The sequence below is a fragment of the Phyllostomus discolor genome, chromosome 3 (genome assembly GCF_004126475.2).
Source record: "Phyllostomus discolor isolate MPI-MPIP mPhyDis1 chromosome 3, mPhyDis1.pri.v3, whole genome shotgun sequence".
In the NCBI taxonomy this organism is placed as follows: domain Eukaryota; kingdom Metazoa; phylum Chordata; class Mammalia; order Chiroptera; family Phyllostomidae; genus Phyllostomus; species Phyllostomus discolor.
Genome location: NC_040905.2, coordinates 39,461,680 through 39,487,062, shown reverse-complemented (window position 1 = coordinate 39,487,062; position 25,383 = coordinate 39,461,680). Strand labels below are relative to the sequence as shown.

At 37.7% G+C, this 25,383-nt stretch overlaps 2 protein-coding genes and 1 pseudogene across 5 annotated transcripts in view; 2 read left to right on the top strand and 1 right to left on the bottom strand.

Moving 5' to 3' along the window:
- Positions 1-25,383, top strand: part of ADAMTS6 (ADAM metallopeptidase with thrombospondin type 1 motif 6) — a 240,312-nt gene that overhangs the window by 142,063 nt on the left and 72,866 nt on the right. For all 4 annotated transcript variants that reach the window (XR_004901934.1, XM_036020332.1, XM_036020333.1 and 1 more), the window contains exons 13-14: positions 7,514-7,659; positions 9,803-9,866. Coding sequence is in view for 3 of the 4 variants with exons in the window: in XM_036020332.1 (XP_035876225.1) it covers positions 7,514-7,659; positions 9,803-9,866 (210 nt within the window). In the remaining variant the exon portion in view is untranslated. The remainder of the gene's footprint in view (positions 1-7,513; positions 7,660-9,802; positions 9,867-25,383) is intronic.
- On the bottom strand, positions 3,702-4,195 carry LOC114504103 (60S ribosomal protein L30-like). Its single transcript, XM_028521779.2, has one exon. It carries the CDS (start codon positions 4,102-4,104, stop codon positions 3,757-3,759), a length of 348 nt encoding a protein of 115 aa, XP_028377580.1. The 5' UTR covers positions 4,105-4,195; the 3' UTR covers positions 3,702-3,756.
- Positions 8,553-8,635, top strand: LOC114513631 (annotated as a pseudogene).

Here is a 25,383-nt window from a genome sequence, read left to right as displayed (position 1 = left end):
TTTATGAATATTTGTTGTTGATTTTAGTTAAGTTTTTGTTAAAAGAAAAGTATGTTTATTGTTACCAAATTGCAGATTTCTACCCTAAAGCTATATCTATCTGGAAATTAAGCTAGAGTTCAGCATTTTGACTCAAATTAAAGAAAAAAAAACCATGCACAGAGCTAAGGACTAAATTAAAGTGGAATTTTCAGTTGGTTAGGTCAATTCTGTGTGACAAGTCTGTATTCCTGCCGTCTAAAAATAGTTGGCATCCCAATAACAATTATGCTGATAATGAATATTTTTAAAGTACTTACACTGTGCCAGGCACATATTTTTTCTGTTTTATAATCAAGTGACAAAAGTCCAGGGAGGTGGATGCTGTTTTAAGTCCATTTTACAGATGAGGAAAGTAAAACCTGAAAGCCTACGATTACACAGCAATTCAGTAACAGAGCTGAGAGGGTCTGCGCAGGTCATTCTATTTCCAAAGCTGAAAACTTTGCCCCTTTATATTGCCTCTGATTGCATTTTACCTTTAGATGGGAAATTTCATAGAGAAAAAAGCAAACTTTCATTGTCCCAGTAATAAAGTGAGTCACTGAGCTTGAGACTGGTGGTGACTATGTATTTTACCCTTTAATACTAAGTAGATTTTTCACTTATCTGCTTGTAACATTTTCTTATCTTAGGAATCACAATAAGAAGGCACTGTGGACAGAACATTGATCTAAGAATATAGAACTGTGTTGCAATTGGCAAAGTAAAGAATCTCCACTTTACCATTAGGGAAAACCTATTTCTACATGTTTCATAAAGATGTAGTGAGGATGAAACGCGGTAATACCTCAGAGGACTGTTTATGGAATTCTGTGGAGGGAGGGCGCTAGTATATATTACTAGAGCATCACCATTACTTTTGATTATTATTTGCTAACCTTAGACAATTGTGGGCAGAAAATGTTTTGTCAGGCTGTCTTAACTGGGAGTAACATGCATCAGAGAGTGTAAGCATGAATTTGTGTGCCTCAGAAACATGAATGGAATATACATGACTTTTGTTCTTAACTCAAAATTTCAAAACTACTCTCATCAGAAGAGCCAAGAAAGCACCTACATCCTGTCTAGCCAGGAGGATAAAACCAAAACTACTCATAGTTTTTTGAGTAAATTCTCTTTTAAATGGAGGAGGGAGAAGTATTGCTTAAGTGATAGCATAGACATATCCAGAGCACTGGATCCGCAATGATCTCGTCAAACTCTGGCTGCAAAAGCTGTGGGATCCCTGCCCGAGGGCGCAGTTCCACAAATGTTCCATGTAAGTATGGGAACTGTTCCATGCACATTTAGCAGATGGAGTAAGAAATATGGCCAAAAAATTAAAAACTGATCTTTGTGTGAGTCCTGGGGGGTCTGACATCGCTATTACAGCCATTGGATGTTTGCCTGAATAAGCCATTCAAAGATTGAATAAGAACCATATGGTCTGAATGGATGTGCTTAGGGACAGTAGCATTAACCAAAGGAGGAAATTTGATGAGCCCAGACAGTGCGCTGGTTGGTATGGTGCGTCCATGGGTCAGACCCCTGCAAATCAATCAATATAACTTTAAGCCAAAAAAACTTTCTTTAGACATGGCATCAGCAACAACACTTTGGACAGGCATCGAAGGGATGCCATATTTGATGACATAGTAAACAAAGGTTTAGACTATAAAAACTTCGATAGCAGTGTTGGCATTGTCACTGAACAGGATATTAAGGATAATGAAAACCCAGTCCTTGCAAGCTCTGATGGTGACCACAAAGAAAGTTTCAAATACTTGGTTTGTTGCCAGAAGATTGATTTAATGATTCTATAAGACCCAATTAGAGATATAGCACAGCATTTGGACTTAACGTGTATATGATATTGGTTCCCAATATCTTTGTATGGGATGCACAGGGCTGGATCAGTGTAAGGTTATTATATGCCCTTCTAAGGCAAGGGATATAATAGGACATTAGCAGTCTTGGATCTCAGAGTAGAATATAACATGTTTTGACTGGGTCCCAAACACAGGAAGTAAAGAAAAGAATAGCTCTTCCAATTGCTCTAGGAATTTAGATAGTATGGGATGACAAGTTCTGATTTAGAATTTGGGCTGAAATAAGCCTCAGCATTCCCACACCTGCAGAGTGGAAAGATAAGGCTTTTAATAGTGCTGTGCTCCAACTTTTAGCTTTCCTGACTTGGGAAGAATGTTTTATGTTGAATCACCAGTATCACTTCCTTTACAATCTTAGGGTTTCCTTAGAGGTCTCATTCCAGATGCTGGCTGGACCTAGTGCTGGCGATGATACAAGATCTGTGGTACAATCACATCCTAGAGTGACTCTAGTTAAAAAATATGTATGTTTTAAATATTTAAAATTAAAACATATTTTTAAAGTATACTCATCTTGAAAAATTTTTGTGGAATTCTGACAAATTCTCAAAGTTAGATTTGTTGATTTATAATGTATCTTGGTAAGACAATTTCCTGATGTGGATCATGAAATTCAATGGTCTAATAGCAAGAGATGTTGCTTAATAATTGTTTCTTAAGAAAACTTTTAAAGCTTCCCTGGAATATATTGTCTTTCTAGGTCATTTTAAAATATATTTGTTTTACTTAGAAGAAATATGAAAAGCAAGAATGAACAATCCGAGATTTTATTCTTGGAATGTGATAGTTTTACTTTTCATCTTTCTAAATCTAGTTAAACACTTGAATTAGCAAATAGAAGGCAAATTTATCCAATTTACTTGGGTAATTTGGGCTGAAGTAACATGACTGATATTTAGAATACATCACTAGATTAACTATAACCTTTGAGAATAAAGATTAGAAACTTGTTCCCATCTGAAGATTTAACTCTTCTACTTTTAAGAAAAGAAGTAAAATTCTATGCCTATAGAAATAGAGCTTTTAAAGGTTTGGAAATTTTGGGCCCAATAAATGGATAAAAATAGAAAATATAATACTCAAAATTCTCACCTTTATGAATTTATATGATTTATATACTCCAAGTTACTCTATTTGATGTAATCTAATTATATTATTTATGACATATTAAAGTCAGTATATATTGATTCATATAATCATCTAGAAAATTAGCTCAAATAACTTGCCCCCCAAGAGGTCCTTCATGGATTTCTTCAAGCAGTTATTATGAAGTGAAATAAGTTTCTTCTGTTAAAATCATGTGCTACATCAAGATACTTACTACTGCCAGAGGAGCAAAGTAGCAAGAATTCCAAAGAGATCCATTCTTATAAAGACATGGTAGGGAAGCTGAACAAAACACAAAAGAACATTTTGCCAGAGAGCAAAATCAAACAAGTCCTTTGATAGGTTTTTAACCTCTCTGGAGGTATGTCTGTGTAGAAATAATGTCTAAAGTTGCCCTAATCCAAACCATATTGGAATTGAAAACTAAAGTTAGTCCCTATTTTATAGTCAGGGAAACTAAAGAAGAGAAATAAATGACTTGCTTTAGACCAAAGGTATTGTTAGAATGAGAACTCAGGTTTACAACCCAGACTACACACAGCTTGAAGTTGTTAATTTGTTAACTAGTAAGCCAAGTTATTAGTTAGCTGTTAAACTGGACACTAGCTTCTTGTCAATTGGTAGATGAATAAAAGTATTATTATAAATTCTTTATTTTTTACCCATTGATCTTTGTTATTTTTCTTTTTTTCTTAAACCAAGCTCTGGCCAGTTTTATTAAAGAAAACTTTTGCATGATTTACTTTTCACCAGTCTGTTCTGGCATGCTTCTGATAATATCAGAATCACCTGGATCAGTGACAGCCAGTGTGCACTCTCTGTAGTATTTTCCACACACTGTGCCCAATTCAGTATCATTGCCACCGTAGTGATGAACGCCAGTCTTGGCTAAAATGGCATAGTACACTATTTCAGATTTCCTCAAGACTGGACCGCTGTTGGCGAGGATGACCAGTTTGGCTTTGCATTGTCCGGTCAGCTTCTGAGTCTGCTTATGCACCAGCATGTACTTTCTACTTTTCATAACAAGGCGGAGTCTAGAGTTGATCAACTCCCTCGACTTTTTCATCTTCTTTGCAGCCACCATCTTCCTGCCTTAGGTGCGGGATAGACCCCAACCAAGCATAACCTCCAAGACGGCCAGGGAGCAAGAAAGGAAGGACTAGCTTTCTCATATAATTGTTTCTTATGTTATAACTTCATGGAATGTATATCATCAATAGTACGAATTTATGCAGTAAAACATTTTCACATACCAGTTATGAAATACTACTGCTGTGTAGATGTTAGATGGTCATGAGAATTGAGCAACATTTTGTAAACAGAATACTGTATTGTGTTTATCTTTTACCTTAAGGATAAGTTTTAAAAGGAAAACAACAGAACTTATTTGACTTCTTTCCCTGTCCTCCACTTTGTGAGTCTCCAGGAAACATACAACAATGTTATTAAATACTTGGGAACCTACATCTGTCAGTGTTCTGATGGCCTTCATAATTCCTTTGGCCCCTGAAAAACGCAGAGTGAATTTTTTTCTCTACCAATTATCAGAATACTCAAGGAGGTCTGAAATAACATATGGGTGTGCACTTGCAGCTAAATGGATTTTTTGGTAGTCTCTAGTGTTATTTTGTATTTTATATAGTAAATACAGTCCCATAAAATACATTAGAATATTGCTTAATGTCTCCAATAGATCTTTTTCCACTGATTTTTGTATATTTTTAGACAGATAATCCTTTCCTTTCTGCCAGTAACTGACCTTGGGCAAGTCAACCTGCTGTAGGCTCTGGTTTCCTCATCTGAAAAATGAAGTGCTTGAATCATGTGAATGCTTAAGTCCCTTTGGGCTTTAGATGCAGCTCTGTGGTTTTATAAAATATAAAAACAAGCTTTAATGTCATTTGAAATCAATAATGCTAGATAGATTTCCAACTTGAAAAAGTAGACAAATTTTAAGATTTGGAGTTTTTAGAAGTATAGTCATTCATTGACACAGCCCAAATCAGTATGACTGGTCAAAACTACTTTGCTCAGTTATTCTCATAGGAAAAAAAAATAGGCACAGGCATAGACATTCTTACACACAGGTACTTCTAATAACAAAAATGTAAAACTGGAAATTATTTGGTCCAATATTGTGACTTTTATAAAGGTGAAGGTCTGACACAATTATCATACAATTGGTTAGTCTTCAACATCAATTAAGTCATGAACTGGCAGCTGGAACATTCTCTCCCTTTAAAATGTACATTATCAGCAGCCCTACTCCCAGAGTTGATACTGTATTATATGGGTTCAGCCAACTACCTCTGCTTCATCTTTGGGACAGATAATTTTTATGGTAATTTTCATTGTCAAAACCCATAATCTTCTTAATGTCCTACTTTAATATTTATTGGATTAAGGCTCAGAATGTTCTGCCTTATAGCCAACCAAAATTGGACTTCCTCTTGCCCAATTTTTTTATGGACAAATGATGATTGCTTAGCACTTCTCTAAAAAGTCTTTTATGTTGTTACAACTTCTAAAACATTTACTGAGTGCTAACTACCAGGGAAACAAAGATAAATTTGACTTTCTTTACTCTCCAGTATTTCCAGTTCCTTCTTGACATGTAGCAACCAAAACAGGACACAGAATTCTAAAACTGAACTAATGTATTAATTCATTCAATGAATTTTTGTGCTTATCTACTCCATGCTAAGTAAGCACTGTCCTAGGCATTCAGCACATCTAATGGGACATTCTGTGGTGACAGACGTGTGCTAGATCTGCTCTGTCCCACACCATCACCACACATGTGGCCTATGACGCCCTGGAAATGTCCCTAGTGTGTATGAGGAACTGAAGTTTAAGTATTAATTGATTTAAATTTAAATAGCCCCCTGTGGCACTTAAGGCTTTTATATACTAATGAGAGGAGACAAACAGTAATGAAGTAATTTGAAAAATAAACAGTGTAATTTAGAGTAGTGTTAAACTAAAACTGTTACATCCTGGAGTTAGGGAAGGGGAGCGCAGAAAGTGTTCAGGATAGGGGTGGTCAAGGACATGACCCTTGACCTGGGACTGAATGATAAGAAGACAGCGGATATAAGGAATCCTGAGAAGAGTATTCCCAGAAGGACCAGCGGATGCAAATGCCCTATGGAGGGAACAAGTTTAGTGTTTGTGGGAAGGAAAGAAGTCCAGTGTGTCTGGGGCAATCTGAGAGAGAGTAAGGCTGGGAGAAGGGTGCAGGGGTAGTTCCCACTGGCCACTGCTGACCAGTGCTAAGGGCAGTAGGAAACACCAGAGTCTTCCAAGCAAAAAAGAGACATGATGTCATCATTGTTTTTAAACGACCTCTCTGAATGCTTCCTGGAGAACAGATTGATTATAGGTAGAAAACAGTGGAGATAGGGAGACCAGGTAAGAAGCTATTCCATTTGCCAGGAGGTAACAGTGAAAAGGTGAAAAGTGAAAAAATTCTGGTTGTATAGAATTAGTATAATAAAATGATTACTTTCTAAACATCACATGGCATAATCCCTCTATGTTTTAATATAAGGTTGAATTTTTATTAGCAATTTTGACATTGCTGACAGTTACTCAACTTTAATGTTGCCTATTGTTATTCGTATAAACAAATGACTTTCATAGCATTGGTATGGTTCGTCAACATTTGATGGTAATTCACAAAAATGCACCAGTAAAAGCCTAGAAATGCTTGTTTTGTTTGTTTTTTAAAAAAAAGCTTTCATTTTTACCATATTCTGCAAGTAAGATTTATCATGTTAGAGTTATGAGCTGATTATTTGATGTCTGCATCTCGATAAATTATTCCTGGCTTTCTACTTATGTGCAGTATGTGTGGTTTATTGCAGAGAGTAAAGCTGAGAAGAATTCCAGTACACATGTTCTTGTAGGGGCTGTACACATGGCTAGTCAGGGTATATAAGGGTTTTTTTGTACCCAGTCCCTAGTGTCTTGGCATTACTTTTATTATGTCTGCAGTACTCGTGTAGATGAAATGCCACAACACATTCTTTTACTATTGTAGCCTCAACCAGCCTTTTTATTTTTTTAAAAAGAAAAAGCAATTACCATCATAAAAATTCCTTACTGGGGAACTTTCCATATTGCGTTATCATTCCACGAGTCTAATAATAGTGGAATATAAAGAAAAAAATTTTTAATACTAAAATATCTAAAAAAGACTTTTGAGGTCTCTGTAATTGAGAAACACTAAAAGTCTGGAGTAGGCAAAATAAGGAGTTTTTTAGACTCCTGGTACATGTTAGAGATTTATAAATCACTTCTGAGCTAAAGATAATTTGCAAATCACATGCACCATCACCAATGTGTAAACACAGTTAAAGAACTCTCAGTCTGTTATCTGTGGGGAGAATGCTAATGCCTGTAATTGGTCATTGCCTGACCCTTATGTATTTCTATTCCGATAGCTCTATCTGCCTGAAAGCTAATTCTGTGTTTTCTGTGAAATCTTGCAGTGGTGTTATCAGGGAGATTGTGTTGCTTTTGGCACTTGGCCCCAGAGCGTAGATGGGGGCTGGGGTGCCTGGTCACTCTGGGGCGAGTGCAGCAGGACCTGCGGGGGAGGCGTCTCCTCATCCCTAAGACACTGTGACAGTCCAGCGTAAGTAGCTAAAGTAAGCCGGAGCCAACAAAAAGACACAGTTGGAAATGATTCAAAGCTGTGGTTTCACATGTTATCTGTAAAAACGTTTCACTCGCGAGCCAAGCGCTTGTCTTCGGAACAAGCACTAGGCACAGGAAAGTGGAGGAGCCTTGTTAGACAGGCTTTCTTTTTCTCCCTCGCCCCTTAGTATGTAACTAAAAATAAAAGAAAATGAAAAAAGAAAAGTATTGTGTATTTATCCCAGGTATAGCCAGGCTCCTTAATCTACTAATAATCAGATTTCCTCCTCCAAAAACTACTGAATTATGGATGAATCCAGGTCTGGTCTTAGCTACATTACCATTATTCCCAGGAAACCTAAGGTCTTTTCACATGTCACATAAAATTATTACTGCTACATTAGTATTAAAAGGACCAATGAGAGCACTTCAAGGGTTGAAATGCCTTGATTCACATCACAAATCACAATGAAAAGAATACTTGTCCATGTGTTAAAATAGTTTCCATTCACATGCCCCCATTAATCATCTTCCAGAGTTGCCACCACTTTTCTCCCCGTGACTGTTCTGTGCAGGTCAGACTGCTCCTCTCCCACCATCTTTTTCTCCGGCCAGAGTCCCTCTGGTGGGAGGCCAGCCCCGTCGGTATTCTCTGCCCATTACAGGTGGACCGTTCCTCTGCTTGGTCTTTCCTGTCCTTCTGGAGATGAAGCTGCTGCTTAGCAGCTACAGGTCAAAGGCTCCCATTTTTATCTAGAGCTCAGGCTCAGGCCCTTCTTTCCCGACAAATATTTTGGTGCAGAATGATGTTATGATATCATTTCTGCTTCCCCTCACCCCATTCTGGGGTAAAAGATGGTCTATTTTTACTTTTTTCTTATTTTAACTCAGAGCTCTGTGCAGTGGCAGTATCGTAGCCAGTGAGGTTTATCCGAGGCACGATTATTACTAATTGAAAACTTATTTTAACTCAGGATCCCCCTCCTTGGTTCCTCTCTCTAAATGTCTTTTTCTTCTCTTTTTAGTTTCCTGTTGTATCCCTTGATATTAATTAGTTCTATGTTTTCGTTCTCCCACTCTATTTTTACCCTCCTACTGAACTGAGCTCACTCACTGTCACCCACCCGGACATCAGTCACGCCGATGGCCCCCACTACCTAGTTTTTTCCCACCGACCATTTCTCCCAAGCTGGTTCAGTCAGGGCCATTGCTTTTCCTCACTTAGAGTCAGCATTCACTGGCACTTACAATTGTAACTATCCTATTGATTCCAGTGAGCCAGAGTTATAATTTAGAAATGACCCTTTTAAAACAAGTACAGAATAATTAACCTAAGTTCACCTGTAGGCTACTGTAAAATAATAACCAAAATTATAAAACCCTATAATAACAAATAATATACCCAGATATTGAAGAGAATGACCAGACCTCTTTTAAAAGAACAAGTTAGTGTTCAAAAATATCATTCATATAATAACATATGGCTTTCCCTAATATCAAATGCTTTAAAAAGTAATTTATGGAAATCACATATTTGACATCTTAAATTTTTAAAACTTTAGTATTATATAAAGTATTTATATAATGCAAACCCATCTGATATGTAGATTTACTTTTTTAAAACCATATATTTGAAATAAGATAGAAATTCATTTCTGCATTATTTACTTTGAATGGAAGCTATTTCCAGAGAGTTATTTAATGTCCTCTCCTATTTCCACTTTGGGAAAAAAGCAAACTTTTCATTTCCAACTTGGTGAACATATGCCATCCAATTATGGGTTTTGTTGAATATGATTTAAGTGGCTTTTTATTATAAATAAGTGAATTTTAAACTCAAACTAATCACCTGCTTACTATGATAATTAGAAAACACATTGATTTAATTGCATTTTCTTAATGTAAATCATGACAATTAGGAGTCTTGTAAAGTTACTCCTAGTAAATTGCCTTAATTTTAACATTCAACAATCATAATCATTATTACTAACAATCACCAGCATGATTATTTTAATAACTAATTCAATGTCAAATTTTGTATTTTCTTAAAGTAAATGTTAATGTGTTTTCATCTAGCAACATTTGTACTTTCAATGTGGATAGTATGTTATATTCACATGTTAAACAAAATGTGTTTTCAGACCTTCAGGAGGAGGAAAATATTGCCTTGGGGAGAGGAGACGGTATCGCTCCTGTAACACAGATGTAAGTAAAAACAAACTCTGCTATTAAAAATTAGTTTACATTTCCCCCAAAGCAGGGAAATTTTTTTAAAGTTGTATGCTATTTGATCAGAAGTCTGCACATGTGATGGTCACATGAGTTTTTGAAATTGTCGATAATGAAGGGAACCAGTCTCAGGTCCAGTGCTTCCGCCAACAGGAGTCAAGAGGATGCTCCAGCACTAGGAGAAAATACACTCTCCACCAACACGAATCAAGAGAGAGCCACACACCCCCTGAACTGCCCCGCTCCCCCAAACCCTCAAACTTTACCATCGTTTTCTTTCTTGAGTCCACCAAGATTATTATGCTCTTCATCCCGTTTTGTATTTGCGACTGCAAGAAGCCTCAGGTTCATTTATGCTACCCGATCCCGTAAAGCTCTGCACACACTCTCTTGTCTTTCCTATCCCTGCCCAACTGCTGAGACCATTCTCTGCCCTCAGGCATTCATTGTCCATCATCAACAAAATTCCTGATGTCTCTGAATTTTCCTTCCCTTCACCTTCTTCTTCTAATGGAAATTGGCTCTCCTCTGAAGATACTGCTTCCTCTGTAGCTCTTTAAAGTTGAGGGCCTGTGGTTTCTCCCTTAGCTCTTGAATGACTGGGCCTGAAAGTAGACTGTCTTCTTTTATCTCGTTACTTCTTCCTGATAATCCTCCCTCCTACCTAAAAACCACAGCTTTTACAGCAGTTCCATGTCATTAGACTCTGCTCACGATCTCTACTCTCACGCTCTTCATTCCTTCACCTGTCTTAAGTCTTGGATATCCCGTGAGTATGTAGGTAATTTTTCCAACATCTTCTTTTCTGGATTTTGCCATAAGCATGCATGCAAACCTGTCGTTATTTCTCCCATCTTGAAAAAACAAAAAGCCAGCCACTTATTTTTCCATGTCTTCTTTTGCAACAAAATTCCTCAAAAGTGTTGTCTATATTATATCAAATTCCTCTTCTCGTTTTCTCCTAAAATGATTCCGCCCAAGTTTTTGCCTCCAGCATTCTACTAATACTGTTTCTGTCATCACAGATGACTTCCATGCTGCTAAATCCAGTAGTCGATTCTGAATGTTTCTCTTACTTGATCCTCACTAGGCTTCCTTGACGCTGTAGCTTTTTAGTTGCTCTTTTGTTTTACTACTTCTTTTTCATTCCCCTTTGCTGGATTCTACTTTTTACTCTGACTTCTTCTTTTTAATGGAATTTATTTGGTTGATATTGGTTAATAAAATTATATAGGTTTCAGGTGTACCATTCTATAATACATCATCTGTATATCATGTTGTGTGTTCCCCACTCCAAGTCAAGTCTCCTTCCATCACCACTTATCTCCCCCTTTACCCTCTTCTCCCTTCCTACCACCTTTCCCTCTGGTAATCACCATATTGTTATCTGTGTCTACGAGGGTTTTTTAGGTTTTTTTTTCCTTAGTCCCTTCACCTTTTTTACACAGTCCCACAATCTCCCTCCCCTCTGACAGATCAGTCTGTTTCTATTTTGTTCGTTTATTTTGTTCATTAAATGCCACATATGAATGAAATCGTATGGCACTTGTGTAAGAGTACCCAGGACTCTCAGCCCTTGGCCTTTTTCTCTGCCCTACTAATTCTCATTTCCTTGTGATCTCATCAATTCTCATTGCTTTTGATATCATTCATATGTCATTTGACCCCCAGATTTATATTTTCAGCTGACTTCTTCCTTGAGTACTACACTCATATCTTCTTATTGACTAGACTTTTAATAGATATCTAATATTCAACATATCCTCATGTTATTTCTAAAACATTTTCACAAACCTATTCTCCCAACAGTTTTTCCCATCTCAGATGTCAACTCTGTATGGCTCAAGCTCCAAACTCTTGAGTTATTTTTGATTCCTTTCTCTGTCTCACAGCCTACATGTCCAGTTCTTTAGAAAATCGCATTGCCTTTCCCTTCAAAATATATCATAGACCTAACCACTTCTCACTGCTGCCACTGCTAACTCTTTCACTGGATTACTCTAAATAGCTTTTCCTGTGGATTTCCCCATGCTACTCTTGCTCCCTACATTCCTCAATATAGGAGTCAGAGTGAACCAAGTTATATCCTTTACTCAAAGCCCTTCTGTGGCTCCCCATTCTTACTTAAATCTAAAGTCCTTGCAAAGGCCTGCAGTACCTACACAATTTGGCCTTACATTACTTTTCTGAACTCATCTCTTACTATTTCTTCCTCATTCATTCTTCTCCAGCCACATGGACCTCCTTCCTTGCACATGCTGTGCATGTTCTTAACTTAGAGACTTTACATCTTTTCCCTTTGCCTTGTATGCTCTTCTCCAAAATATCTACATGACCAGACTCTCTTACCTTTACCTAACTGTCCCCTTCTCAATGAAGTATAGGTGGAATACCGTATTTAAAATTGTAACCCACGTTGCTTCCTTCAACCCTGGTACTCCTAATCTTCCTTACTCTGTTCTGTTTTCCCCGTACCATCCTTCTACACACTCTATAGCCTATTTATCATATTGAATCCTGTTGAATTTGCATCTTGAAGTAAGTAAATTAGCTTCCATTACAAAGACCTTTTCAAGTTATTGGTATGTTTTTTCATTCATTCAACAAATAATTGAGTGTGTAGTGAATATCAGACTGTGCTAGAGCGAGAAAGAATCTCTGCCCTCAAGGATATTACAAGTTCCTGGGAAATCATACATGTAGAAAATTACAATACAGAGATGATATGATATGATGTGATATAATGAGATATATGGTAGAATAAGTATGGGATGCTATAAAAGCAAGTAGAATTGGCGCATGGCCTAAGTAGGGATTTAGGAATTACTTCCCATAGGAAACTAAAAATCTGAAGGGCAAATAGGAGCTGACCAGACAAGAAGAAAATGACAACAAGGGCATTTGGGGCGGAAGGAAAATGAAGTGCAAGGCATGGAGGTTAAAGAGCATGATCTTCGTGTTGAGACATGAAGAAACTGCTGAAAGATTTAGACTTATACTTCAGATGAGAATGGATTGGATAAAGCCAAGATTAAAACAAAACAGCAGTCCAATCAAGGAGAATTTAAGGGTAGCGGTGTGAACAGCTGCAGGACTGAGCCATGAGTTGTATGTTAGGAATGGCAGTGGAGTCTAAAGAGGGCTAAGAGGGACAAAAGTATGGATCTGACTTCTAAAAAAGTTATAAAACCAAAGAATCAGTGTTGTAGGAAGAGCAGGGTGAGGGAGATAGCAGATGAGGGGATCAGAGAATGGGATGGGTTGGAGTTGAAGCTGTGAGAAGTAAGACTATTCTCAGTGATGTCAGATCTGGAGTGTGGCCGTGGTCATGCTTGCCTAACCTTGAGCAGAGGTGAAGGAATTCAAGGAATGTTGGGGCTGAGTAGTTTGGAAAGTCTTCCCTGGGGATGTTGAAGTCACTCAGCATGATGCTAGAACTTGGAGTGTATTATGGGACTGTGAACCAGGTATCGAACTTTTTAATAAATGGGAGGAAATGACCACCATGAAATTTGTAGGAAGCAGTGGTGAAGCCAGTTAGTTACTTGGATGAATAACATGAATGTCAAAAGAATAGCAGTTTTATACAAAGGTAGAAGAATTGAGTACTTACTATAATATACAATAGACTGTGTTAGGTAGGAGTGATATGCAAAACCTACCTCTGAATTCTTATCTCAGTTGCCATTGTTATACAGTCTCAGGGGTGGGCACTCACTTTGGCTCTAACAATATAAGCATTATATAATGAGAATAATACATGACAGGTAACTGAATAAGGAAAAAAAAAACATGCCAGATGTCTTAGGCTTGTTGCATGAACTATGTTTTAGATGTTCAAATTGTAGAGCTTGTTATTGGTGGGTTGAAATTTCTGTTTATTACCTTTGTTTTCAGTTTCAACTTTTAGAAGATGATAAGGAGATACAGTTAACATGACTATATCATGATATACAAGTGATTTTCCCCCCATTAATCTGGACATTACTAGTTCAGAATTTGAGGCAGTTCATTTGCCATGATGAAATTTACTCTCATGCTGTCCAAGTTAATAAAGCTGAGCATAAATGTGTAAGTTGTATAAAGTACAGTCTAATGTGTGAAAATTTAAACTTTCAAAACACATAATTTAGCTCAGCACTATCAAGAGAACTTTCTTCAATAATGGAAATATTCTGCATGCACGCTGCCCAGTGTGGTAGCCACTAGCCAAATTAACCACTGAGCACCTGAAATATGGCCAGGGCAACTAAAGAATATCATTTTTAAGTTTAATTAATTGAGATTTGAATAACCACATGTGGCTAGTGGCAACTCTATTGGACAGCACACAGCTAGACAGTCTAGGTATGCAGTAGAAAAATTACTGTTACAAAGAAGATTGCAAATATTATATATAAAATTCTAAAATAAGGCAATCCTAGTTCATTTTAGAAACCAATGTAGGAGACTTCCATGTTTGCTAATGACAGATTAGGTTATTCTGACTGAATTTTTTGAAACCTTGCTGAATGAGATTTATTTTTTAACCACTGTGAAGTCGACAAAAAAGCTGACGAGATAGTGAAACAAATGCCTAAAGGTGAAATTCTTTGAGAAAGGGGAATTCAGAAATGTAGGTGGAGCATCAGAGCACCTCAGGTACTCCTGTGCTGATAATACTCAGAGACAGAGAGACATAAATTGCTCTAGTGTCTCTCTCTTAAGCACTATATGAAGAAAGTTTTTCCCAAAGCTCCCCGCTGCTCTCTTAGCTAACTTCCTTCATGTTCTATTGGCCATCAGGCCACAAGCCTACGCTTAAACCAGTCAAGGGCAAAAGGAATGAGATTACCATAATTGGTTTAGACTAATCCAGATATGCCCATAATGGGATTGAGGTCACTTTCCCTCAGAGGTAGCTTCCTGAACAAAAGTCAGAATTCTTTTAGCAAGAAAGTAAAGGGTGATAGATGTGGGTTATGCTGCAGGGGTCTGTGTCAGAGCTCCTTTAGTTTCTGTCTTTGCAGTTACCCGCCCTTCTGTGAGCAGGATGGGTTCCCAGGTCCCCGGTGGATGCCTGAGATCTTGGACAATACCAAACCCTATACATCCTCTCCGCCCCCCATAAATACATACCTATAATAAAGTTTAACTTATCAATTAGGCACAGTAAGAGACTAACAATAAGTAATAATAGAATAGTTATAAAAATATACTGTGGAAAAAGTCATGTGAATATGTTCTCTCCCTCTCAAAATATCTTACTGTCTGGTACTCACCTTTCTCCTTGCGATGAGGCACTGGACAAAGGGATGGAATGGGATGGTGTGAGACTTTACCACACTAATCAGAATAGAATTTAAATTTAAAAGCAATTTAAATGCAACTTTAAAACTTATGAACTGTTTATTTCTAGAATTTTCCACTTACTATTTTCAGACTGCAGTTGACCTCAGGAAACTGAAACCGTGGAAAAGGGGGACTACTATACTGGTCGAGGCGGCAGCAGCAGTAGCAGTAGCTGCTGCTAACATTTATTGAGCACTTAGTGCCTATCAGATCTATTATTTTAACTATATTTTCTTCCCATACTGAGGAGAGGATAGAGCTCTCCTCAGTAGTGACTTGGCTTGGTAAGACATTTTTAATTTCCATTTTTTCAATATACATCTAGAAAAACTGTGAGAATTTAAAGTTTTGGTATAATATGTTCTGTCACAACCTTGTTTCTGCAACATAAATTAACTCATAAATGATTGAATTATTTTGTTCCATGAATCATTTTGTTCCATATTTTGTGCCACTAAGCAGTACACCAGCTGAAGCTGAACTTCACTGATACAGCTAAGCCGAGGAAAGTTGTGCTGGACACGATGCCCATCTGTCCCACATTCTCCCTTTTGCTCGGTCTGCCACGTGCTCGGTGGCACCAGGCCTCATGGTGTTTTTTTGCTTGTTCTTTGTGCATTGGCCTCTTGTCCTTACGATCCAGCAACCTCAACCCTTCCTCATTAACCTTTTCACCTTTTTTAACAGATAAAATTCTGTGTTTACTCCAGGATTTCTTTGTTAGGAATTTGCCATGTATTTTTAAAATTATGCTAGTATTTTCTTAAAATTCTTAATTGTTTTAATTAGTGTTCTTTTGGCTGCCTGTAATGCTATTGTCCCCTTAGGTGCTTGTTATTTTTAGTGTGCAATTTTGCAGAAAGAGATTTTTCAGGAATGTGTCTATCCTATTAAAACAGGAACTTATATTTGAAATACATACTCTTGAAGTTTCTATTGAGTAGACTACACTATAGGATAGGGAATTTAATGATAAATCATAAGGGTGATTGATGGGAGTTAAAACAGAGTAATACAAGCAAGATTTCAGATTTTCCAGTTAAGACGGAATGGGTGCTAGTGTAAGAGCATTGTAGAACTATTGTGTTTGTGTCCTTTAGGTTAACTTTTGTACTCTTTTCTAAAGATACAATGCTTTACACGTTCTTTTATTCTAGAATGCCTGGGTGTCTGTTATAAACTACTGTAATGGATTCAACAAAGTATACTGGTCTTTTTATCAGATCAGCCTCCTGCCTTAGTGTATGTTTTACATGATTGAATACTATGCACATCACATTTAGTGACTGAATAAGATCTGAGAGAAAACTTTCCAATTAGTTAAAATCAGTTTAACACTCAGGAACTAGAAAACAATTCATAAGCATTTTTGGCTTGGTCATTTGTGATTCAAGAGCTTTTCTTGAGATTTAAAATAGGTAATTAATATAAAAGATATAAATTCATATTTCATTTGTTTTTTATTTGTATATCTCTATATTTTATTTGTATATCTCTGTATTCTATCATACATGTGATTTCATATCCTAATTGAGAATTTCCACCCTAAATGAAGTCACTTAATGCATAATTTTTTAAATAACTGTATAATATTCCAATATATGCATTTTTTTTCTACTTTTTTGGAGTATGTTATTTCTTTACTTGGCTTCTTTTTTTAAAATATATTTTATTGATTATGCTATTACAGTTGTCCCATTTTCCCACCTTCACTCCCCTCCACCCTACTCACCCTCTCCCACCCACATTCCCCCTCTTTAGTTCATGTCCATGTGTCATAAGTTCTTTAGCTTCTACATGTCCTGTACTATTCTTGCCCGCCCCCTATTTTCTACCTACCATCTATGCTACTTATTCTCTGTACCTTTTCCCCCTTTCTCCCCCTCCCACTCCCCTGTTGCTAACCCTCCATGTGATCTCCATTTCTGTGGTTCTGTTCCTGTTCTAGTTGATTGCCTAGTTTGTTTTTGTTTTAGGTGTGGTTGTTAATAATGGTGAGTTTGCTGTCATTTTACTATACATGTTTTTTGTCTTCTTTTTCTTAGATAAGTCCCTCTAACATTTCATAAAAAAAGGGCTTGGTGATGATGAACTCCTTTAACTTGACCATATCTGAGAAGCACTTGATCTTCCCTTCCATTCTAAATGATTTTTTTCCTTTTTTAATTGAATTTATTGGGGTGACACTGGATAACCAAATTATATAGGTTTCAGGTGTACAATTCTTCAGATGTACACATCATCCTTAGCTTGTACTGTGTGTTCACCACCCCAAATCATGTCTCCATTCTTCATCGTTTGTCACCCCCATACCATCCTCCACCTCCTTCTACCCACTCCCCCTTCCCTGTCAATTCTTGTACTCCAAATCAAACTCCCCAGTATAAAGGGAAATTCAAATGATTGTGGAAGAATTGTTGAATTAGTGCTCAGTATGAGGTGGTATCACTCGGCCAAACAGCAGGACCTCCAGGGCTCTTTACTTAGTGCCAGGAATCTTTGAGGTTTACCCTGTGCTTTCTGCTTCATGCCTTCATGGATCTGATCGGTCCTCCTTGCATTCCTTTTAAGATCTTGCAACTCATTCCACATAGGTTATCAGTTTCCCATGTAGTGAGTAGTCTTGACCTTCTCATTTCTGTGGTTGACCAGCTGGTATTATAGATTACTGATTAGTTTTCACATTTTTACATATAATAACAATTATTATTATTTGTTTGAACTCTCTGATTAGAGTTGAGTTAGCTTCATTAAATCACAACTGAAAATTAGAATGAATTAGAAAATCATAGGGAAAGAAAAATAAGATCAACCTGGGGTCACCACCTTAAATGTGCACCACAGGATCCTTCCACTTACTAAAGGTGGGCCACAGATTTTGCTCTGAGGTTTTTAAAGACTCAAGTAAAGAAGCAAACATTCTCAGTTCTAAAATGCACAATGTCTAGTAGCTGTGACAAAAGGCGAAATAGCCACAAGGGAACACTGTATTAGTTCAAAGCTTGGATACTTCTCCTATGTGGACACCTACACTGTGGCAATCAGATCAAATCACATAAGGCTGACCGTACTGTTTTTGTTTAGAGGAGAAGTTAGAACCTAGAACTAACATAGGCTGAGCAAAAGTGGCCCATACAAAAAGATAGCCACTCTCTCTGCCCAGTTCTGTTCTCACCACAGACATTTGAAGGGTATAGGAGGGGTAAGAATAAAAGAGCAAGTGTTCCCATTAGTTCCTGTCCTACTTACCCCACTTTCAAAGATGAGATAAAAGAGGCAACATATACAGAAAAATAACTTAGTGCTAAAGATTTTAAAATAGATTAGAAATGGTGTCCAGCTGCAAAGTTGACATGACTACTCTCAATAGCAACATGACCAGTCCAGGAGCCAAAGGTATTCTCACACAAGGCTTGAGGCTGATGACCTGTATTTGGTGGGTGTCCCCACTGGTCATGCTCAAGGTCTTTGTAAGCATCTAGACAAAGACTCTTTCTTTGACATCCACAGGATGGTATCTGGGACAATCTAGCAAGTAAAGATAACAACCATGACGTGAGCAAGTTCTTATCTTAAAACTATTGAGAAACCAGCATCATTTATTAAAGACACATAGGAGAATTGGAGGAAGTTTGGTCTTACCATTAAACCAGGAACGGCAATACAAGGTTTGGGATCTTAAGCTAATCTCAGAGGCATAGCCATGTGGAACTCAGGTGTGGAGAGTAGAGTTTTATGGAAGTAATGATGCTAAGAGTTCATTGGTTGAGGACAGAGTTCCCCTCTTTGGACACAGAGATCCATGATCGATGAGGTCCTTGCAGTTTTTATCAGTGTGTAAATGTGGGCGCTGACTGATAGTGCCATTATCGGAAGTACAGCCTCCAGATCTGTGTATTATCTGCCCAAAGTGTTTGCTCAGAAATACACTTTTGATTATTATCTGTATGGAATCTCATTTTTACTGGCATAAGAAAATATTGGCTATTAATCAGGCATTTTTGCCCTCTTGAGCAATTTTTCATTCCAGTGGCTTAAAACTGTTATGCAAAATGTTCTAACAGGGTAAACACCAACATATATATAAAATAACTATTTTAAATAGGATTTATAGCTGTTGTGAATACCTTACTTCATAACTTGATTTTTTGGTAAGAAGCAAAAATATGGCTATCTTAAGTTTATAAGGCAAATTTTATATCAAAGCCTAAAGAAAGAATATTAGTTATCATGAAAAGGACTTTTCTGCACTTCTGAAAAGAATTTCCTAGTGTTACTTAGGTATTTTCCAAGACCAAGAAAATCTGTATGTTTTTTCTGTTTGATATTATTTGTGATTTGTGTGTTTGCTGACAATGTGTTTAACTAGGATAGAGCTCCTGGTGAAAGCCTAAGTTCCACTTTGGCTGAGGTAGAAAGCCGTATTATTCCTGTCTCTTAAACATTTCATTTCCTTCCCTTTTTTATGCCTCAAAACTATAAAAAACTGAGGAGTCAAAGTGGATTTTCCAGATCATCTGTGGTCCATGGTAGCATTTAAGCCTAGATTGTATGGCACCTGGGTTTTTCTGTCGGTTGTGCTAGAAGGGCAGGTTACTCTGTACTTTTTTTCCTCTCCAATCCATCGCTGAAGGTCAGTAAGTCATGTGATCGCCTTGGTTGTGGTGCACAGAGGAAGCAAGGCCTGTATCTGGAGGTAGGATTGTAGTGAAAAAAGTTTCAGATACAAAAAGCTTTAGATACAAATTGACTCAAATTTAAAGCCTGGCTGTAACACTTGTCACTGTTTGACCTTGGCAAGACTTCTAACCTCACAAAGCTTCAGGGAACTCCTACGTAGATGAAGTAGGATTATATCAAACTTGCAGGGCTATTTGAAAATTAAAAGCAGTGACATGTGTAAGATATCTGGTACTATTCCTGGTACTTAAATCTGTGCTCAGATTAGCTATTATTACACACATTTATGTTCTATAGATTTAAAAAAGTATTTTCATGCATTAAATCTTAAAATAAGTTTTATAAAGAGGAAGGGCAAGTATTTTTTAATTGAGGAACAGGCTAGTGCCACGAAAGGGATTCAGTAAGGTATAGAATTTCCGAGTCCTGGTTCAGAGCTCTTACAACAGATAGACAGCCCTTATGAGGTGAGTGTGGCAAGGTAAGCTTCCCTGAAAGAGTTTGGTCACCTTTGACATCAACTTACTTATAGTCTAAACTTACCCTGCATCAGAACCACATAGCTGAGGACAGAGCTGATCCACTAACCAACAATTAATAACCGTTTCCTGAGGTATGATTAGAAAACAACTATGTGTCAGTTGCTTTATTCTTATAAATATTGTACATAACGTGATATTCTATGTATGGCAAAAAAAGTAACAGAAGCAGTGTCATTACTCTTATTTAGGTTAGTATGAATTTTATCAAGCTTTGCAAATAAGGACTAGCTTTTAAGCACAGAAAAGATCTTGCTTGTTTATTTTGTTCTTAAAAGAGATGTTTAAAAAATTACAAAGTGAAGCTCATTTCTTAACATATTTACAGGCTTAGGGGAAAAGGTTACGCTATGGGTAGATGGCATTTTAATTAAATTCAGACTCTAGGAGGCACGTTAGAAATAACTTTAATTTTGAAAACTTGCATAGTAGATTATCGCATCAAATATATCAGCTAGATTCAAGTTCGTCTGGACAATGTGGGTAGATCAGGATTTTGTTTCTTTTTAAAAGTAGAAGTAACTCGAAAAAAAAAGTTATGAGAAACAAACATTCAGTTAAACTTCCCTTCATATTGGTAAAAAAAAAAGTAGAAGTACAGTGAAACTACAAAACATCAGAAACTATGCAGGGGACAAAAGATAAGAAGGTTGAATCAAAACTGGGGTTGCAATGATTGACTATTTGCATCGAACACAAAATTTAACCTTGGAAATGCCCCTGTGAATTACTTTAATGAGATAATCTATCAGACAGTACCTAATAACTAGGAAATCAGGAATTTTGTTGGCAACTTACACAAGAGCGTGTGGGAGCAAGGCCTTTTTTAACCCGTGTCCCAGTTTTTGTGTAATTTAGAGAAAGACCCTTGTGTGTGTGAGCAAACAGAGCTGTGTCCCTTCTTCGCAGTCCAATGTCAAGTTCATGGCTTGCTCAGCAGAGCAAGGGTTGGAATCTAGACTTTACCTGGGTTTTCCCAACTAATGAGGTATTACTGGCTAAGAATATGCTTGCTATCGTGAAGAGAAAGAACAGAATTAAATTAGGGGATTGTCGAAGGTTAATCTAGTGTAATAGTGAAGAAGTAAAAGTGCATTTGGTGTGGAAGTAAGACAGGAAAAAGAAGCAGAAGGTGAGAAAGACAGGAGGTAGAAGGACAAAATGCCAATATTGCTTATTTATCCCTGAGTTGCAGGAATCCTCATGTTGCCACCCTGCCCATCTCCTCTAGGAGGAGGACAGGGAAAGGGGGAAAAAAGAGTTCAACCTGCTTCTCACTCTTTATTACCTATAAGAGTACGTGTTTTCAGAATTTTCCTCATTTGAAAAACATTTAGGGATATATTTCTCTTACAGTTATGGGCATTTGGGGTGGATTTTGCAAGTGAAAGAAAAGAAGGCACAAGGGCTTCCCGGGCTCGCCAAGGTCACCGTGTTCTTCAGGACACAACAGGAATGGGGAGCCCAGCATAAACACGCCACCGGGAAGTTTTCAGCAGAAGCTGAGATTTCTTTCTGTAGCTACTTTTATGTCCCCAGTGAATTACTCTTTTCTAGACTTATCTACCCTGAAAGGCATTAAGTCAAAAGGAGATGCTTTTAAACTATCAGTGAAATTGGAAACATAAAATGGTCTATGAGAAGGTGCTAGCTTAACATACATCTCTGAAAACAGGTGGTCATAAAAAATGATAATATTAATTTTTTTATTTCTTTGAAAATGTTAAGATTAAAAGATGCTGAGGCCTGCAGCTTTGCTCTCTGGATTTATGTGGGGCCCTGCTGGTTGCTTTGTAAAAGGAGAGGATGCTTGATTAGTGTTAACACTAGGAGGCTGAAAACCTGTCAGGCTTCACATAAAAAATGTGTTGCTCATGCCCATTGTTCTCTGTTAGGGTTTTGACATAGTGTCAGCATTTATAATCCCTAAATAATTTAAACAGCACTACTCCTTAAATGCTCCACTCTTCCTAATCAACCCCTCCAAATATAGTCTATGTAATTTTTTTTTCTTAAGAAATTAACTCCTCTTTGATCAGCCTCATTTTTTGGAACCAGCATATGTGATTCCTGCTGAGCTTATTTCTGATGAGCACTAACTCAGAGCATTCACTGAAGGCAACACTGGAATCAGGAGAACAGAACACTAGCCGATGCGCTCTAGAACCAGAGACCCATGGATTGGGTCACCGGGTCTACCACGGTTCCATCCAAGCCCTTCCCTCCCCTGTACCATTCTGTGAACTTCCTAAACACATTCTTGTCTCTGGGCCTTTGCATTTACTGTTTCTTGGAATCCTCTTTTCACAGATATGTACATAAGTCACACTCTCTCAGTATTTTTTTTAAAGCCTGCTCAAGTGACACCTTATCCTAGGGAATTTCTCTGACCGTACTCTTTAAAACATCTTCCCTCCACCTCACTGTCAATTCCCTTAACCTGCCTATTTTTCTTCTTTCTTGTCTCCACTGCAGTGGGCGCCATGAAAGCAGAGACCTAATCTGTTTTGTTTATTGCCTTGTATCCAGAGCCTAGATCACATGTGATACATAGTAAGCAGTTTAAATATATACAAGTATTTGCTGAACAAAATGAAGACATTTAAGGCCAGTATCTTGGTGCCCTGTTTTAAGAGGGCTGATGATGAGTTATGATATGCCCTTAGGAAAACCATCAAGGTCTAGGCACCTTTTAGTTAGGGGTTAGGTTTGTTCAGTGTGGACCTGGAAGAGAGGAGCAAGACCACCAGGTTATGGGAAGACAGATTCTGGCTGCAAGTAGGAAGAACCTGATCATTGCAGTTGTCTGAAAAGTGCCTGAGCTTTCTGTAGATGTTTATTGAGATTTATGACCACTTTGGGGATAATTGTAGAGGGTATTTAAGCACAGTGTGCAAATTATATTATATTACTTCTAACATCAGTTCTTAAGAGTGTATGATTTGGTATTGACTTAAATGTTAGTTGAGTTTGGTTCTTCCACAGAATGCTGCCAGATGGATATATCTGTTGTGTTAACACCTAAATCAGGGTTGGCAAATGCTACCTCCTGGGCCAAATTCCGCCCATCACCTCTTTTTGTAAATTACACTTTATTGGAACGCAGCCCTGGCCATTTACATATTGTCAGTGGCTTCTTTCACATTATAATGGCACAGTTGAATAGTCACAATGGATACTGTGTGGAACACAAAACCTAAAATATTTACTATGTTGCACTTTACAGAAAAAGTTTTCTAAACTCTATACTCTTAACCAACAAACTGTGGAATGTTAACACATAGAAATGTATCTGTATTCAACCTGCCAGTTTCTTCTTCTCCTCCTCCTTCTTCATTATTGATTGTTATATCATTAAATATCCAACCATGATAATATAAATCACTCTGAATATTTATTTTTTAAAAATATTTTATTTATTTATTTTTAGAGAGGGAAGGGAGGGAGAGAGAGAGAGAGAAAGATCAATGTGTGGTTGCTGGGGGTTCTGGCCTGCAACCCAGGAATGTACCCTGGCTGGGAATCGAACCTGGGACACTTTGGTTCCCAGCCTGCGCTCAATCCACTGAGCTACGCCAGCCAGGGCTTGAATATTTAAATAGAGGGAATTTAATGCAAAGAATTGGTTACATGTGATGGAAGAGGCTTGCAAGCCCCTAGATCAGGGTCAGCAGGAAGAGGCCACCACTCCTGCCAAAGAGACCCAGGCAGGAGGTGTTTTAACAGGGTTCAGAGTCTGGAATCACACAGCAGAAACTAGAAGTATAGGAGGGGGTGTAGGTGTGGTGCCTCTGTTGTCTGAAGTTGGAGCCACAAAAAAGATTCTGCTTCTGCCTAAGATGCTTCCTGAGGTAGTGAGAAAATAAGAGAAATATCTTGGCTTCTCCCACTAGTGCCTTTCATTGCTAATCCAACCAGAAGTCAGCTTGCACAGAAGCCTGGGAATGGAGTTTACGGAGTTTGTTCCGCTGGAAAACAGAGCAGAGCAGGAGAAAGGTGAGGGAAGAGTCTAAGGATACCTGATCCGAGACCAGCATAGCTGCTGGTAGTTATTCAGCCACCATATGCCAGGTACAGAGCTCAGCATTTTACTTGAATCTTCACTGAAGAGGTAACTCCTAGTATTATCTCCAGTTTATAGATGAGGCTTGGAAAATGAAGTCTGTTCCTCAAGGCCATGTGTTAAACAAAGGCCAAGTTAGAACTGAATGCAGAATCTGTCTTGCTCCAAAATTGTTATTTTATAAGAATTGGGCTCTCATTCTATAAATAAGAAGTAAGTTATTTGGAGAAGATAAGAAATTTGCTGCTGGAAATGACAAGGCTAGGTCTATAGCCAAGTAGTTACTCCTGTTGGGTTTTTGGGTAGCTTCACAACGCTGAAGCCTCACACTGTTAGTAGAGCACTTTGTGCCTACCGGATGCTCTGCTCAGGGAGGGAGGTCTCCTACACCCTGAAACTATTACTAAGCAAACCTTTCTGTACTCAGTTTACTCTGTTATAAAATGGGAATATTAATTACAACGACCTCATAAGAGTGTGTTGACAGACATTAAAGAGGTAGTACATCTCAAGGCCTCTGAGCAGCATGCCATGAGCAGGTACTTACAAAATGCTTGGTAAATGCTAAGTTGTTGTTGTCATTGTTAATATTTTTATTATGCTGACCTTTGGAGTGGTTATCACAAGAAAACAGTAGATCAGAAATGTAATGAAATGTTATCCAAGTGCTTCATGAAAAAGTAATATCCTCCTATGGGACCTTTTATTTCTCTTAGGAGCATCATTAACAAGATAGCTAATGATAAAGATTTTTGTTGTTAAGTGAATGATGGCCCTCGTGATACCTTAGTTGTTAATCTGAGGCTTTTTTATGGACTAGTGCTTTTCTGTGAACTGTCGCCTCCTCTTAGGCTCCTTTAGAACAGCCTTCTTCCCACTG

Coding starts and splice junctions, on each gene's coding strand:
- LOC114504103 (XM_028521779.2), bottom strand. CDS start 4,104: ATGGTGGCTGCAAAGAAGATGAAAAAGTCGAGGGAGTTGATCAACTCT.